This window comes from Nelumbo nucifera, chromosome 8 (genome assembly GCF_055504915.1).
Source record: "Nelumbo nucifera cultivar China Antique chromosome 8, China Antique-T2T, whole genome shotgun sequence".
Classification (NCBI taxonomy): Eukaryota; Viridiplantae; Streptophyta; class Magnoliopsida; order Proteales; family Nelumbonaceae; genus Nelumbo; species Nelumbo nucifera.
In genome coordinates, this window is record NC_142656.1 from 8,049,709 (window position 1) to 8,066,716 (window position 17,008).

Consider the following 17,008-nt stretch of genomic DNA (forward strand, 5'->3'; position numbering starts at 1 on the left):
TTTGATTTGAAGGAAAATGTAGGGAAAAGAAGGGAAAGACAGGATAACCAATACAAGGTTTTGTAAAGATTTCCCTACCTTTTCCTTCCTTTCCCTACATTTTCCTTCAAACCAAACATAGCCTTAAGAGATTAAGATCCACATGTGGTGTGGCTCCATGCCTATGGAACACTGGCGTGTGCCCTCATGATAGGTATACGTGGCCAGTTCGGACAGTTGTGTTCGCAGCATATCTGATATCCCTCTTCAACGCGAGGAGCCGAGAACCATCTAGCTATTTGGGCTCAGATTTTCTAAATTAGTCTTTTGTTTTACAGCATATCTGGAAGACTGGAAAGAAGCTCGTATGGGCCCAAAAAAGAGAAAGAAAACATAAATGCTAGGGAAATTTATAATTTTATATAAGGAAAACCGAAAAAGAAAAGCGGACAAAAAAATAGAACAAGTTACATAGAACCTCCATTCTCTTTGATCTAAACTGCATGGATTGCACTACTGCCGCTATTGCTCAAATCTGACCGACTGATGGGTGGGTTTGCATGGAAGGCTGATTGCTTTGATGGAGCTCCGATTAATTGCAGTGTAAGTGCTGAAGGTTCCATACGGCCAGTAGCAACATCCCCTAGGCTAAGTGTAGACAAGCCCACCAGTTCATCTACATTGACAGGATCCTTGGAATGGATTGGGGTTGGCTTTAGGACCTGATGATGAGAAATCTCCCCAACATTTTCTCCAACAGCTGGAGCCAGACTTGGTGGCCAGAACGGGAATGCAGCCGGTAGATATGCTGGGAAGAGTGTTGGAATCATTGGCAAAATATTGCTGCTTGTTACACCCTCATCAGCTTTGACAGTCTCGTCAGAAGTGGTTTCCATAGGTTCACATTCCTGGTCAAGTGAGAGATGCAAGGGAGGCAGCAAGTTAACATTCTCTGACTCTCCAGCCTGAGAAGAATGAAGCAACGACTGCTCTTCTGTCACAGTTGTTGGATCAATGGACTGAAAATAGAATAAAAACAAAGATTACTCATGCACACTGTATCTGTGGTAATTGCAAATTACATAATATCTAAGACTATTCTAATATGTCTAAAATTCCAAGGAAAGAGTTCCTTTATGATTTCAATGTACTTGTCCAAAAGCGAGAGAATTTGGTAAAATGTGCCCCAGAAACAAATTTGAAGGAAGATTAATTATATAACAACAGAATGAGGAACTGGACAAACCATATCCGGGACCATGTCAAATAGACTTGAGCGCCTCTTCCTTCTGGTTGAGTTACTCTGTCGGATGAAGTATTTCTGTGCATGGCTGGCTACCTGGGTAGGAGTCCTTGACATGACAAAATTACGTGCTATCCCACGCCAATCCCCTTTCCCCAACTTCTGCAGGCCCATTAAGAACAACCGATGCTCCTCTTCAGTCCATGGGACCCCTGAAAATCAGAGTAGAAGCCTAATTACAAAATAATCAAATAATCAAATTCTGGTGTTTGAAACATTGATTCTGATAAGCTTTAAAAAGATAAAAATACTCAAATTCCTCAACTACCCGGGGTTTAACTCAAAATGTTTTTGGACACTGGCTGATGGTCTAAACAATTCAACCACCATTCATTCATGGTGTTTGAAACACTGATTCTGAGAAGCTTTAAAAACTTAAAAATAATTAAGTGGATGTATTGAATCTGCAATTGCATAATAGCATTGTAAGTTTGCAACTGTTCTCTCCCCACCTGCCTCTTCTTCAGAAACCAATTCCTTGCTGTTCTGAAGTCAAACTTCATAGTAGTGCAAAATTAGAAAATATTCCAAGTTGCAGAATTGACTAAGAGTAACTCTCCTTAGAAAAAAAGTTCTATCTGTTTTGATATCACATTTTGATACCACAAAAGGTCTGGAAGATTGTGAGGTGAAAGTGAAGCGAAAAAAAAAACAAAAAACTGAAAAACAATATGCAAGAAAGGAGGAAACTAATTATTTAAGGTAGTGATACTGAAGAAGAACTAATAAAGACTGAAATTGAAAGATTGAATAGAAGCATGACTCTGTATCCTAAAATATGGTAAGAAGAAAATCCATATAATTACAGTTTCCCTACAATATCTTCTAAAAATGAATGGCAAGGTTGGAGAGCCAGGAATTCTTAAATCCATATGTATGTATTGAAAAAAATCGCCGACCCCATACAGTTGGGATAAGGCATGGGTGATGATGATGTGTGGAAAAAATATGACATAGGTAAGATGGTGGACAAGTCAGTACCATTGAAAGAAAAAATATGAAAAGGAAATAAGGGGAAGAAAGTTGGTGGAAGTAATGACTTGAACTTTAGTTTGAGCAAATAATGATCATGACATACATTACAGAATAATAAAGAAATACCGAGGGAAACAAAAATATTTTCACTGATGGAAGGCTTGGGGATTATCTCTTGACCTAAATCATTAATGCCCCTGGCTTACTGTTAAAGGCATGCATAATGAAGCAAGCACAGGGAGAAGAGATGAATGTGATAGATGTGTCTGTTGGGAAGGAAAAAGATCGAATCTAATGGTTGTCGCCACCAGAAGGGCTCAGATAATTAAACTCATAGGTCATTTGATAATGTATGAAGTTTCTGAACTGAATGACTTTTTTTGAAAGTGTTTGTCTCCATCTGTACAACAAGAACCATCTTATTAGGAACATTTTGCAACATAGACAACAATATTGATGATATAAAAGAATAAAGCTGAGAATTCAAGGCTCAATCTCTACTCCACAAAAGAACAAAACATAAACATAGAATACTATTCCAATAAAGATTCAAGATTTCAAATAAAAATATTTTTATCATAAAGACTCAAAAACAAAGAGCAAGAATCAACAAAATAGTATGAAGATCTTATCAGAAGCATCTGAAGCTGATAACAGAATAATCAGCAAATATATACAGTGCATCATGTGGATCAATCCCCTATTCTAGTAGAAAGAAAGAACAACTGAAAGAAGTAAAGGAATTTTCTGACACTAGTATAGTCATAGGATACTAAAATTTTAAAACCAAGTAATAATAAGTTTACCAAAAAAAAAACAAATAATATGATGATGATGACACTCCAGAAATGGGTAAGATTCTCATTGAAAACTTAGCTTATACAAGAAATAGCACACTTATCACATACAAAATCAAGCACACATGCATGCATGTATTTATGCATATTGAGCATTGTCTGTGTTAGATGTCATGTTCATTGTGGATTCTGCAAAGCACAAATATGTAAGTTCTAGTGCTTCCATTATTTGGTATGAAATAGGAACATCTTACCCATATCCTCTACTGCTTTGAAATATTCATATAGAAGGGATTAAAAACAAAAACTCTAAACCATGATATATGACATAATAGGTGTTAATTTGGTTTTAGAAATAATTAGATGAAAATGAAAAGCATAAGAATTATCTTGCAAATCAGAAAAGGAAAAAAAATGAATACTCAATATTCAAGGATTTCTAATTCTACTTTTCCTAATAAGTCAAATGCTAGATTGAGGATTCCCTCAAAGGCCTAATACAGCACAAACATTGTGCAAATTCCTTGTGATCTTCCAAGCAAACATGGACATACCAACCTTTTGTGAAAATTCAAAACATCACATTTCTTTTTTGTTGTTACTTCGTTGCTTTCATGTCCATATTTAATTGGGGAATTGCAACTCGTGACTCGCAAGTGATGTGACAACAATGTGAACTCCTTGAAGTATCATGTGTATATAGTTTCATAAGTTTGTCTGAAGTTGTAGTTTCATGGGTTTTTTTGGAATTATGAGTAACAATAGATTTTATAGTTAGATAGTTAGGAATTAGGAATGCACAATTGTAAGCATAAAAAGATTTGCAAATACAAAGAACAGGAAAACGATTGACATAATCAATAAACTCTTTACTCTAGATAACTATAGTTGTTGTTGACAAGAAGAAGCTCTTACTAATACAACAGAGTCTGAAACAGAAAAAAATGAATGGCTTAGAATGAAAAAGTTTAAAAACTAAGGAAGAAACAAATCAAATGAAGCTATAAAAATGTCAAGAGATAAAACTTTGATAAGTTTACAAAGAAGCTGCCAAAAACAAAATGATTAAACTAAGTTCTAATAGAAATATCCCAAAGACGAAAGGACAAAATACAGAAATGTATTAAATTCCCAGTAAAAATAAATATAAAAGAACAGGTACAACTCGTTAAAGATATTTATACCATTGCATACAGAACCGAAAAATGGATAACTAAATGAAGAAATGCTCCACCCATCCCACCCTCCCAACAGCAACAATAAACAGGAAAATAGGGTGACAATAGGAAAATCTATGAGAGAGTAAAGATGTCTTAAAGACTGTCAAAATAATATAACAAGCAGATAAATAAAACTAAACTAAACTGAACTCAGCCTTAATCCCAATTATTTTAGCGGTCGCCTGGACAAAAATTAGATCAAATTTTAAAAATGAAGAAAAATAATCAAAATCTCAAACTTATCCAAAACCCAAACAAGACACAGTTCCATGGATCCAAATGAATCCATAACAAATGATCGCAAGGAAAAATGAGAAGGTACAAAACTCCAAATCAACCAAATAGTACCTAAACCCAAAGATAATTGAATCAAACAAAAAGCAAAAGGTCACCTTTCTTCCTCTCGCTGCGGCAATTGGAAGAACAAGAAGCGTGAACAGGATCGTCAGAGACATAACCATCTGCGACGGGCGTCGGATCTCGAAGAGGATCAGAAGGAGGAGAACTGGAGTTGGCGGAAGCCGCAGCAGAGGAGGACGAGTAGTAGTGAGCAGAGGAGAGATTGCCCATACTAGCACTCTTCTTTATAGAGCCATCCGTCAGTCGAACACCGAAGAGCTTCAACCCCCCTCTCATCGGACACGTCCTGGAGTTGTGCCCGTTGTTGCTGCAATGAGAACACCGCCGAGTCATTGCACTCCGCTCCGCCTATTCCTCTCCTCTTCTTAGTTCTTAGGCGTCCGGTTCCGCTGCTAATCCGTGTATTACTCAGAGAAAAGATCAAGGAAGAGACAAGCTTAGTTGCAGAGAGAGAGAGGAGCACGGTTGAATGCGATCGGACGGTGAGAGGAAGACAGAACAGAAGGGGGAAAGAGAATGCAAATATACTTCAGAGAGTTCAGAAACGGAAGGAGATGTTGCTTGCATGTATTTGTGTTCCTCCTGTTGGTTTTTTTCTTTTTTTTTTTGGTTTTTCTTTTTGTTATATCCATTTTTGTTATTGTTTTTTTTTCAATTTTTCCATCTGGAGGAATGAATGAACGGGTGTAGTTAATGAATATGGCCTGTTTGTTGGATTAATGTTGTTAGTGGGGTCCATTAGATAAAAAATCCTTCCGATTTGTTCAGAATCGTGATGGATGGATGTACGATGTGTCCAATTGAGACCGTCTGATGTACTCGGTTTCGTCAAGTGGGTAGGTTTCCGTAAACACTAAGTTCCGTTTGTGGAAAGCATATGATGGGTTTTGACTTTCTGGAATTTGTACAGAAGGACAGAAATGCCCTTGGAGTAATGGGGGGGGGGGGGGGGATAAAAGCAGGGAAGGGCAGCTAAAAATATCAAATTGTTTGGTTATTTAAGGAAGTAGAATAGCGGATTACGGATTATTTACTGGATTGGGACATAATAATATGATTCCTGGATGGAAATGGATCCGAAAGTGTCAGTGCATGTCCTCTGTAGATTAATCAAGAAATTTCTGGTTACTTGATTTTTTATTTATTTATTATGGTATAAATCTGATTATTAGTTAATTAGGCGTTACTAGTAACTGGTTAGAGCCGTGTCCAAAATGACTTTGGCTACATGGAATTGACCGTGATGCCCCTTTTGTGTACGCAAACTCTTTATCCAGATTCCGAAACTCCCGTCAGTAATCCAGAAAGAAACAATTCACGTTGCCTGGGAAGAATTTGTCTCTACTCTCTACTCTTTCTTCCAATTTTATTCCACTACTTCGTCCACAAACTCCAAATTGGAAATTGGAAGGCCTACTGTTTACAAACTGAGGCCACGTGTCGTTCCTTTTGCATTTGAACCGGGTGCGGGTGCCAAGCAATACTTGTCACCCGGTTTAGACGTAAGAGAAACGGCATGTGGCCTCAGATTCCATGCTGACTCCAATCAGAGAGGAGGGTAAATTGGGTATTAAACAAAGACTAAATATGCCTAGAATATGCACACACGTCTTATTTGTAGAATAAGTATCTCGCCAACGATAGATTGGGAGAGCTTTCAGGATGCTGCTTCTGGCATTTTTAAGTTGGGCCTCATAAAGAAATGCTGAAAGCTGTGTTTGGTAAAAATTTTAAAAGTCAATATGAACTTTCTGAAATGTTCAAACCACTGCTCAAATATTAAGCTCTGGAACACCAGAGTTCAATCATCGCAACTCAATCAACATTTAGCACAACACACCCTAAACTTAGAAGCCCTCCCAAACAGGCTCTAAATTTGGTGGAAAACTTGGGCTATTGGGAACATTTCTGAGTATGACACATGAACTATTTGAAGGGAAGTTTTCTTCTAGGCTGTGTTTAGTTTGAAGAAAAAGGTAGGGAAGTAGGGAAATCTGTACAAGGTTTGTACAGTAATTAAAATTTTCTGGTAAGGAAAATTTTTCTTTAAGCTGTATTTAGTTTGTATAGCTTTTTCTACCTTTTCCTTCAATCCAAACACAACCTTAGGTTTCTTGATGCTTGTTGATCTTCCTATACGTTAGTTTCTATTTGGATAAACTTAAAATCATGAATTTAAAGCCAAAATACCGTAAAATCCTGAATTTAGGCTTTGAAGTTTGGTTTTAAGGCTCAGTTTGGAAGAAGTATAAATGCAAATATGTAGAGTGCAAAACCTTATGTTTTGAATTATTTTATATGTATTTGCACTGTACATATTTGTATTTGTATTCTTTCCAAACTGAGCCTAAAGGTTTATATTTACTTTGGATTGTTATGCTTTCAAAAATAATTCTTATCAAACACTTAAAACATTTTTTTATTTCATTTTTATTTTATACACTATTTCAATATCAAAACTCAAAAGCTTATTTACCATTTATTATATGGAAAGCAGTGGAGTCTAAAGTCAGTAAATTTTTCCTTGAGGGGCCAAGAGATGAAGGAGAATGGAGAATGGAAAATGAAGGTTAGGAAAAATTTTCAATACTGAACCTAGGAAGTATTCTTCATCTAAAATTCAACCAAAGAGTTCGGTTTAAACTTTTCTATTAAGTTGTGTTTGGTTTGAAAGAAAAGGTAGGGAATAGAAAGGAAAGATAGGGAAATCAATATAAACCATGTATAGATTTCCTTACCTTTTTTTCCTTGGCTTTTCTTTCAAACCAAACACAATCTTAAGGTTCATGTTAAAATAAACAATTAATTCCAATTTAAGCCTAACACAAAAATTCAATCCAAATAAATTGGATTGACATAGGAAAAAAAGTAATTGATGATGCACAATCCGGCCTCAGGCAAATTGATGATGCACAATCCGGTCGGTCTTGGCTGTCAACGATCTTGCCTCTGAACTAAGCGGCAGGGGACCTGAAACGGAGGGGGTGAAGAAGCTCCGGGGAGAACTCGGCATAAGGGCTCCGAAGCTCAAGTTAGAATCTTTCAAAGGCAAGATAAGCCAGATAGCGCAAAGTTAGCATACCTCGTTCTTGGGGGGTAGGGAGCCTTTTATAACCACCTCGCGCACTCACTTCCAGGCTTCTGTCAGATCGGGCATGATTATTTCTGAGCTCCTGCCAGTTCGGATGTCATCCCCTCTAGCCGGATAGAACCGCCACTGCTCCTTTTGTCGAAACCGTCTCTGCGGCTAGTAACGACGGTGGCAGGTGGCGGTAGCAGGAGGCCGTTTGAAGTGCGGCTGTCAGGCGTCAGATCCCAAATCAGTCAGGTGCGCCGCCCTTGGATACGGACGTCCTCGGTGTCAGGTACGTTTGGTCAGTCTGGTGTTTCGGAAGCGAAGTGCTGGAGTGGTGAGCGAGATGTCTTGAGTTCGGTTTGGGGAGTGTTCCGAGCTGCCATGGGCCAGCTCGGGTCACGGCTGTGAGGCTTAGGACCCAAGATAGTTCGGGCTCCTTGCAGGGAGCTCGGACTCCCAGTTGGGAGCTCGGGTTCTCGGTAGGGAGCTCGGACTCCCAGTAGGGAGCTCGGGCTCTTGGTAGGGAGCTCGGGCTCCTAGTAGGGAATCCGGTCTGGTGGAGTTCGGGCTCAGTAGTGAGCTTGGGCTTCGTTACTTTCGGTGCTCGTTTTGGGCGCTCTGCTGCCCCGAGTTGCTTGCTTTTGCCACGTGTCGGGGGATTGCGAGGTCGGGCCAAATTTCCCTTCATCAATTGCCCCCCACTCCCTGCGACAAGGGTCCTGTCTTGGCACAGGGAGTTCGTAAGGTAGCAGGAGGATTTTGGTCCGTACTAAGGGCGCTCGCTTTAATTTGATTTTCAAAAAAGGCGGGCGTTTGGGAGACGTGATGGTAGCCGTTCGGGAGTCGTGCTGCAAATGCATTTATTGCGAGGAGACGTGCGCTGACACCCTGTCAGTTTCGAGAAGATGCATGCTGATGCCTCGTCATCTCTAACAGGACGTGCGCGACGCCTCGTCAGTTTCGGAAAGACGTGCGCTGGTCGGCTTCGGAAGACGTGCGGTTAGCGTGGCTGTGGGCCATTGGATTGGCTTCGATCTGGGCCGTCGCTTTCCAGCCGCTGTGGATATAAATAGCGGGGGGGGGGGGGGGGCAGTCCTTGCTACTGTACCTCTTGAGCTCGCGCCTAAGTTTCAGTTCGGGTCCAGGCTCTTCAGCTCGCGTCCCAGGTTCCTTGCTTGTTCGAGCTTTCATGGTCTACTTCAGTCTTCTTCCCGGGTGAGTGCTCTTGGAATCCCGTTCCATTCCCTGATGTCTAGTTCGAAGGGTCCAGACAGTTCAAGCGGGTCTGATGCAGGTTCTACGAACCAATTTGCGTCCCCCGGTAGTTCAAGCGAGCCCGATGTAGGTCCTGAGGAAGAGGTTGAACCTACAGGCCGAGGTGCCTCGGGTAGGTCGGCGTCCACCTCCCGTCGTGGCCGGGCTTTAGATCAGTTCGGCCCTTCGACTATGACGCCTGAGGGACTTCAATCCCTCATAGATTACTACAACTTGCCCGGGGAACACGCCTACTTCATCCCTACGGGTAGCTTCCCTTGGGAACACGGTCCTGATGAGATCGTGATTTTCCGGGAGCAGCTCGCTGCGGGACTGCGACTGCCTTTCCATCCTCTTCTCGTCGAGGTTCTAAACCACTTCAGTGTGACGGTCGGCTAGCTTCACCCGAACTCCATTAGGAATTTAGTGGGGACGATCTCCTTATTCTGTGACGAGAACTTTCCTTTGGATTTGGAGATTTTTTCCTCTATTTTAATGCTGAAAAAGCAAGCGGGTCCCCTTCCTGGGCGTAGGCGGGCATACTACCTGTCTCCTCGCCCAGGCTTCAAGCTCTTACACGGACTCCTTAATAAGGTCCCGACATGGAAGCGGGACTATTTCGGGGTGCGAAGTGCGCTAGGGTGGACGTTTTAGACCGGCTGGGGGATGGCCGCTCCCGACTCCAGCGTCACACTTGATAAAGAGACGGCGAAGGGCCTCCGGCAATGGGCGTGGCTTGGGTTGAAGTGTCAACGGTATCTGACGGAGGCCAAGCTTATTGCTGCTGGCCTGAGTTCGGGTAGGTTCTTCCCCTAGCGATCCTGTCTTGCTCTTCTTTTACTTGTTTTACTGATGTCGAACTCCTTTTCGCAGGTACGATGGACTCTCGAGGGACCCGAGGTGGGCACTTGTTCCAGGGCATGAAGAGGAGAAAACGGGTGGCTAAGCGAGCTCGCGCCGAGCCACCCCAGGGTGCAGAGCCCGAGGTGCCGGACTACCCGGCGGAGGATCAGCCTATGGAGCCCGAGATGGTTCCACCTATGCAGGAGCCGGCGGGGGCTCCTTATGCCGAAACTACTCACACAGGGGCACCCGCTTACTCCGAGTCTGCCCATACGCGAGCTGGGCCGTCGGGCTCGGAGGCCCTGGGGACTTTAGGAGTGTGCTGTCGCCTATTCAAGCTCTTCAACGGAGTAAGGAGGCCATGTTTCCTGAGGAAGTCGCGGCGTGGACCGAGCTCCCTCTGCACCAAGTGGCCTGGCGTGCCGTTACCCATGCCATGGTGGTAAGTGCTCCCTTCTTTAGAGTTCTTCGGCCTTTATTCTTCTATTCGTTCCTTTGATCCCTTGTTTCCCTTTGGTAGGTGAACTCTTCTATTCACGCCTTGGCGAACCCGGTGGAGAAGTGCTCGAGGCAGGCGCGAGCTGCCGAGGAGGCTGCTCGCCTCGCGCGGTCTAGCCAGGCGAGGTCTCAGAGAGATGCTGAGGCCATGGGAGTGGTGGTGAAGCATATGGCGGAATTGAAGCTGGACCTGCAGCATAAGGTTGAGTATCTTCAGGAGAATATCAGGGAGAGGACTCAGATCTTCTCTCAAGGCATCGAAGACGCAAAGAAAAAAGCTGTCAGTGATTATATTGCTTCGCCGGATTTCGATGATCTGATGGTGGACTCCTACAGGAGGGGTTTCAAGCTAAGCCAATGGATGATTCGGAATACGTACCCCGAGATCGATACCAGTGCCATATCCACTTCGCGCATTACTCAAGAGATGGCTAATACTGCGGATGCCGAACCGGACTCCGAGGGGGAAGCAGGTCCTTCGGGTGTTGTCGAAGTGGCTTCTAATAATGATGAAGTAGCCCCCGACTTGTAAAAGATGAAGTGTTTTTTTTTTTTTTTTGAATGTACACCTTTATCTGAAATGAAATGGCTTTTTTGTTTAAGTGCTGGTTGTCCTATCTTCGAGCTGTGTTTTTTGTCGAACTGACCATTTCGGTCCTTTAGTTCGTTTTTTACCTCGGCTTCGGGGTACTTGCCTTGGTGGTTTATAGGTAGTATCTTCTTAAGTTGACGACGTTCCATGCTCGGGGTACTTGCTTTCCTTCTAGGGTTTCGAGCTCGTATGCCCCCCCACCGAGTGCTTTCTTTACTCTATAGGGTCCTTCCCAATTTGGTCCAAGTTTCCCTACGCCGGGTTCGGGCACCATGACCTTACGGAGAACCAGGTCGCCGACGCGGAAGTTCCTTTTCTTTACTCTGGTGTTATAGTACCGAGCTACCTTTTGCTGGTAGGCCGCAGTTCGGATGTGCGCGAGGTCTCTCACTTCGTCCAGTAGGTCGAGGTTGGTGCGTAACTCGCCCTCGTTTGTCTGTTCGTCGTATGCTTCTAGTCGCAGCATAGGTACTTCTATTTCCGCCAGGATCACCGCCTCGGTGTCGTAGGTGAGGTTAAAGGGGGTCTCTCTTGTGGCGGTTTTTTCCGTGGTTCGGTGAACCCATAGAACACTTGGTAGTTCGTCTGCCCACAAACCTTTGGCTCGGTGTAATCGTGCTTTCAGTCCACAGAGGATGGCTCTGTTCATTACTTCTATTTGGCCATTGGCCTGTGGGTGTGCGACCGACGTGAAGTTCTGACTAATTCCCATACTTTGACACCATTCTTGGAACTTGATATCCTCGAACTGTTTGCCATTGTCGGAGATTAGTACCCGAGGTAGCCCGAAGCGACATACAATGTTCTTCCAAAAGAAGTTCTGTATGTTTCGGGCTGTAACTATTGCTAGGGGTTCAGCTTCTATCCACTTTGTGAAGTAATCTACTGCCACCACTAGAAATTTTCTCCCGCCTATTGCTGGTGGGAATGGCCCCAGGAGGTCGATGCCCAATTGGGCGAAGGGCCATGGACTAGTGAGGTATTTGAGGTCGGCAGCGGGCTGATGGTGGATGTTGGCATGCTTCTGACACTTGTCGCATTTTCTGACGAGCTCGATTGCCTCTGTCTTCATCGTTGGCCAATAGTATCCTTGTCGAAGTGCTTTTTGGGCGAGGGCTCTGCCCCCCAGGTGTCCGCCGCACAAGCCTTCATGAGTGTCGCGGAGTACCAGCCCGACTTCGGCTGGGCACAAGCATCGCAGGTAGGGGATCGTGTAGGATCGTCGGTACAACCGTTCGTCTATCATAACATATTTGGCTGCCTGGCGTTGCACCCTCTTGGCTGCGTTGTGGTCCGCGGGGAGGGTTCCGTCTAGCAGGAAGCTCGCGAGTGGGTCGATCCAGCTCAGCTCTGCTTCAGTGACGAGAGCGACCCCTTCTGCCCCACCGAGAATGCTGGGCCAAGGTAAGTTCTCTACGTATACGGTTCTCATGGCGTTGTGGCTCATGCTAGCTAGTCGGGACAGGGCGTCGGCCTCAGCGTTCTCTGACCTCGGGATTTGCTTGATGAAGTGTGACTGGAAGTTGAGCAGAGCCTCCTTTACCTTTGCCAAGTATGCAATCATTGTGAGCTCGCGCGCTTCGTATTCGCCTGTAACTTGGTTGACCACGAGCTGGGAATCACTATAGATAACTATGTGCTTTGCTCCAACCTTGTGCGCTAGGTTTAGCTCGGCTATCAGTGCCTCGTACTCCTACTCATTGTTGGATGCCGCGAAATCAAAGCGTAGTGCGTATTCCAACTTTGTTCCGCTCGGGCCGCGTAGCACTATTCCAGCCCCGCTGCCTTGCTGGTTCAAGGAGCCATCTACGTGAAGGATCCAGGGCTCCTCATCCCAGTCCGCGCTTGGTCTAACCAGGAGGGATGCTACACTGGCTGCTACTTCACAGGGTTCGGACTCGCTTGGCTTGGGAGCTCTGAGCTCGCCCGAACTAGGGATCTCAGGCTCGACCGGCTCAGGGGCTTCGAGGCTAAACGTGCATTTTGCGATAAAATCTACTAAGGCTTGGGCCTTAATGGCAGTTCTTGGCTTGTACTGGAGATCGTACTCGCTGAGTTCGATGGCCCACTTCGTCAGTCGACTGGAAACCTCGGGTTTGAGTAAAACTTGTCTCCGAGGTTTGTCGGTCAGGACGATGACGGTGTGAGCCTGGAAGTACGGGCGGAGTTTCCGTGCTGCTATCACCAGTGCATACGCTAGCTTTTCTATCTGCGGGTACCTTGTCTCGGCTCCCTGCAAGATTTTACTAACATAATATATGGGTCGTTGGACCCGGTCTGCTTCCTTTACTAGTACCGAACTGACCACCTCGTCGCTAGCCGAGAGGTACAGTTCTAAGACTTCGCCTTCCTCGGGCTGAGCTAAGGTTGGTACACTGGCGAGGTAACCTTTTAGCTCGTCAAACGCGAGCTGGCAGTCTTGGGTCCACTCGAACCCTTTGCCTTTGATTGCTTTAAAGAAGGGTAGGCAGTGATCTGCTGACTTGGACATGAAGCGGCTTAGAGCGGCAATGCGGCCGTTTAGCCTCTGAACTTCTTTTACTTTCTGAGGCGGTCTCATATCTAGGATGGCTTTTATCTTGTCCAGGTTGGCCTCGATACCGCGCCGATTGACAATGTAGCCTAGGAATTTGCCCGAGGTGACGCCAAAGACACATTTGTTGGGGTTCAACTTCATGCTAAACTGACGCAGGATTTGGAAGACAGAATCCAAGTCTTTTATTAGTTCTTGTGAAAATCGTGTCTTGACGACCATGCTACATAACACTCTATCTTCGTGCCAATCAGAGGCCGAACAGCCTATTTACAAGTCTTTGGAAGGTCGTCCTAGCATTTTTTAATCCGAAGGGCATGACCTTGTAACAGTACAGACCGAACTCGGTTATGAAGCTGGTTTTTTCCTCGTCGGACTGGTCCATCCGTATTTGGTTGTAGCCTGAGTAGGCATCCAGGAAGCTTAGCAATTCATGTCCCAAGGTCGCGTCCACTAGGCGGTCGATCCTGGGGAGGGGGAAGCAGTCTTTCGGGCAAGCTCGGTACAGGTCGGTGTAGTCAACGCACATGCGCCACTTGCCGTTCGCCTTTTTCACCAGCACAGGGTTGGCCACCTAGCTCGGGTAATGGACTTCCCTTATGAAGTCTGCCGCGAGGAGCTTCTCGACTTCCTCGTCAACCGCCTTCCAGCGTTCTGGGGCTAAGTTCCGTTTCTTCTGTCTAACGGGTCTGACTAAAGGGTCAGTGTTAAGTTTGTGAGTTATAAGGCCAGAGTCAATAACGGGCATATCGGCCGCGAACCATGCAAAAATATCTAAATTTCGAAGTAAAAAACTAACCAGTTCGGTCCGTAGGGGTTCTTTGAGGGAAGCACCGATCTGGAGTGTGCGAGCTGGGTCCGTAGGCGAGGTTGGAATCGCGACTGTTTCCTTTGTGGGCGAAGCTTGTTCCTCGCCTTGTTCCACGGGCTGCTCCAGATCGAGGTCGCAGGCTGCCTTGGTCTTTCCCTTTAGGGCGGCAACGTAGTACTTGCGGGACTCGAGCTGGTCGCCCCGCGCTACCCCCACACCGAAGTCCGTAGGGAACTTCATGGCCAAATAGTAGGTGGAGACCACCGCTCGTAGGATATGCGTGATTGGCCACCCTATTATGGCATTGTATGGGGAGGGGGTCGCGACCACCAGGAAGTCATGGTTGAGTCTGACCGCACAAGGCCACGTGCCGACTTCCACAGGTACCGTTATTTTTCCGAGGGGCCTGACTTCCTCTCCGCTGAAGCCCACCAGGGGAGTGTTTGCGGGCTTCAGTTCGCTCCTCGGCAGTTGTAGCTGATCAAACGCTGATTTGAAGAGGATGTCCGTCGAGCTGCCCAAATCTACGAGTACGCGTCTGACCTCGAAGTCGCTGATCCTTAGTTTAATGACAAGCGCATCATCGTGGGGGTAGCGAACTCCTCGCGCGTCGTCTTTCGTGAAGAAGATTGGTTCTTCGGTCTTTGGCCTTTTCGGAGGGTTTTGCTCCTCGAGGACCGCTTCGCGAACTGAAGTCCGGGCTGCTGCCGAGGTACACCCTGCTACCACCGAACCTCCCACAATTACATGGATGGTTCCCCGAATTGGCCTCTCTACCGGAGGCTGTCGCTGCAACGGTTCGGCAGGCCTGCTGCTAGATTCGGGGGCGTCCTTTTCGTGCTCGCCCGGCTGATCTGCTTTATTGTTATTATTGTTGTGCTGTACAAAGTTTCTCAAGTATCCGCGACGGATGAGCCCCTCTATTTCGTTTTAGAGATTATTGCACTACTCGATACTGTGACCATGGTCCCTATGGAAACTACAATACAAATTCTTGTTTCTTTCGTTCGGATTTCCCTTTAGGCGAGGTGGCCATTTCACGTACGGGGCGTCCTTGATCGTCATTAAGATCTCGGTCCGCCTTGTGTTCAGTGGCGTGTAATCCGTCCGAACTGGTAGGGGAGCTCGGAATGACTGGTTCGGTTTTCGGTCCCGGGCCGGGTTTTTTCGGTCGACTGAGTTAGAGGGCTCGCCATCCCTCTTTCTTTTCTCATTTCCGCCCTTGGTTCGTTGGTTGATTTCTTCCTCCGTCCTCATGAACTTGTCCGCGAGCTTGAGAAATTCGGCCACGGTCGTGGGCTGGTTAGCTACCATGTGCCATTTGAACTCTTTGTGCGTCACCCCTCTTTTTGCTGCCGCGAGCTGCACCGCGGGGTCTAACCACGGTATCTGTAAGCATGCTTCATTGAATCGTTTGATGTAGCCCCGTATGGGTTCTCCTTCCCTTTGGACTACCCTGAAGATGCTTTCCTCTGCTCTGGGGCACCGTTTGCTGGTGACAAAGTGTGCAGTGAAGACCTGCACGAACTGAGCCCAGCACTTTATCGACCCGAGGGCTAGGTTCCTGTACCAAGTGCGGGCTACCCCCCTGAGGGTGGTGGTGAAAGCCCCGCACATGCATGACTTGCTGGCTCTGGCGAGGTGCATTTGGGACTGGAAAGCATCAATGTGGTCGTTGGGGTCGAAGGACCCGTCATACTTGTCTAGAGGTGGGAGCTTGAAATCTCTGGGCAAGGGGACTGCCAGGAGTTCTAACGCGAGGGGGGAAGGAACTCAGAGAATCGGGGCAACTCCTACCTCGTCCGAGCTCATCTCGCCTTTGCCTCTGAGCTCTGATAGGACACGGGTGGCGGTTCGTTGACTTCGCCGGCGCCTTCGCTGTTGAGTGGGCCTTGTACTGGCACTGCTGGCCTCCGTGTTGCCGAGCTCGATGGGCCCGAAATGCTTGTAGTCCGCTGCTGCCAGTGCGCCGAATCGGTTTTTCGTGAGTGGGAACTCCGGTTTGGAGCCCCGAGGTGCCGATCTCGCGGGCGAGGTTCCCGACCCGCCTGCGAGCTGCGAGGCGGGGATGACTTTTCTCTTTCTCCGGCCTGGGGACGAGGCCTGGCTGTTTGGGGGGTTCTGGGTCTTGGAGGCCTTTCCTTGGTGGGGGCACCCATCCTGCGGAGAGGCCTTGACCGGCTTCGGAGCAGGGTGGCGAGGTGGAAGTAGTGGTTGGTTTGGTGGCAGTTGGGGGAACTGCTGTTGATAGTGATACTGGGAGAGGTTGTGCAACACTTGGTGCTGGTGAAGCTGGTGTTGTTGGAACTGTTGCATCTGGGCTTGCATTGCCTGCATGCACTGCATCAGGTCGTCCAACCGGTTTTGGCTAGCTGCCAGGGGGACAGCGATTGGTTCAGCGAAGGTAGTCTCAATGGGGGGAGGAAAGGGGATGTTTGTGGCAGGAAGGTTTACAAGCGCCACTGCTTGTGGCGTATTCAGATTGGGAATTCTGTCCACCGAGAGGGGGATGGTGAACTGCCCAACGCACACCACGGGAACTTGAGGCTGTTCCCCGGTGGTGTTTGTCTCTGTGCCGCGTCCGGCGTTGCAGGAAGAGGCCATGAGTGTTAAGTTTTTCAAAGAAGAAGAAAGGGGTATGAGAGTTTGGAGGGAGGCCTTTTGAAGCGTTCCCACAGACGGCACCAATTAATGATGCACAATCCGGCCGGTCTTGGCTGTCAACGATCTTGCCTCTGAACTGAGCGGTAGGGGACCTGAAACGGAG

The 17,008-nt window shown here is 46.5% G+C and overlaps 1 protein-coding gene across 1 annotated transcript; it reads right to left on the reverse strand.

The window, feature by feature from the left end:
- Positions 1–349: 349 nt before the first annotated feature.
- On the reverse strand, positions 350–5,241 carry LOC104592058 (transcription factor MYBS3-like). The gene is made up of 3 exons (XM_010251204.3): positions 4,667–5,241; positions 1,226–1,434; positions 350–998 (listed from the first exon to the last, which is right to left on the reverse strand). The coding sequence occupies exons 1-3, from the start codon at positions 4,965–4,967 to the stop codon at positions 474–476; spliced, it is 1,035 nt and encodes a 344-aa protein (XP_010249506.1). The 5' UTR covers positions 4,968–5,241; the 3' UTR covers positions 350–473.
- Positions 5,242–17,008: the final 11,767 nt, after the last annotated feature.

What these genes read in the sequence shown, in the direction of transcription:
- LOC104592058 (XM_010251204.3), bottom strand. Translation starts at nt 4,967, where the DNA reads ATGACTCGGCGGTGTTCTCATTGCAGCAACAACGGGCACAACTCCAGG. An exon ending in CCGCAGCGAGAGGAAGAAAG is followed by an intron (nt 1,435 to 4,666) that starts GTGACCTTTTGC and finishes TCTGATTTTCAG; the next exon opens with GGGTCCCATGGACTGAAGAG. An exon ending in TTGACATGGTCCCGGATATG is followed by an intron (nt 999 to 1,225) that starts GTTTGTCCAGTT and finishes TTCTATTTTCAG; the next exon opens with TCCATTGATCCAACAACTGT.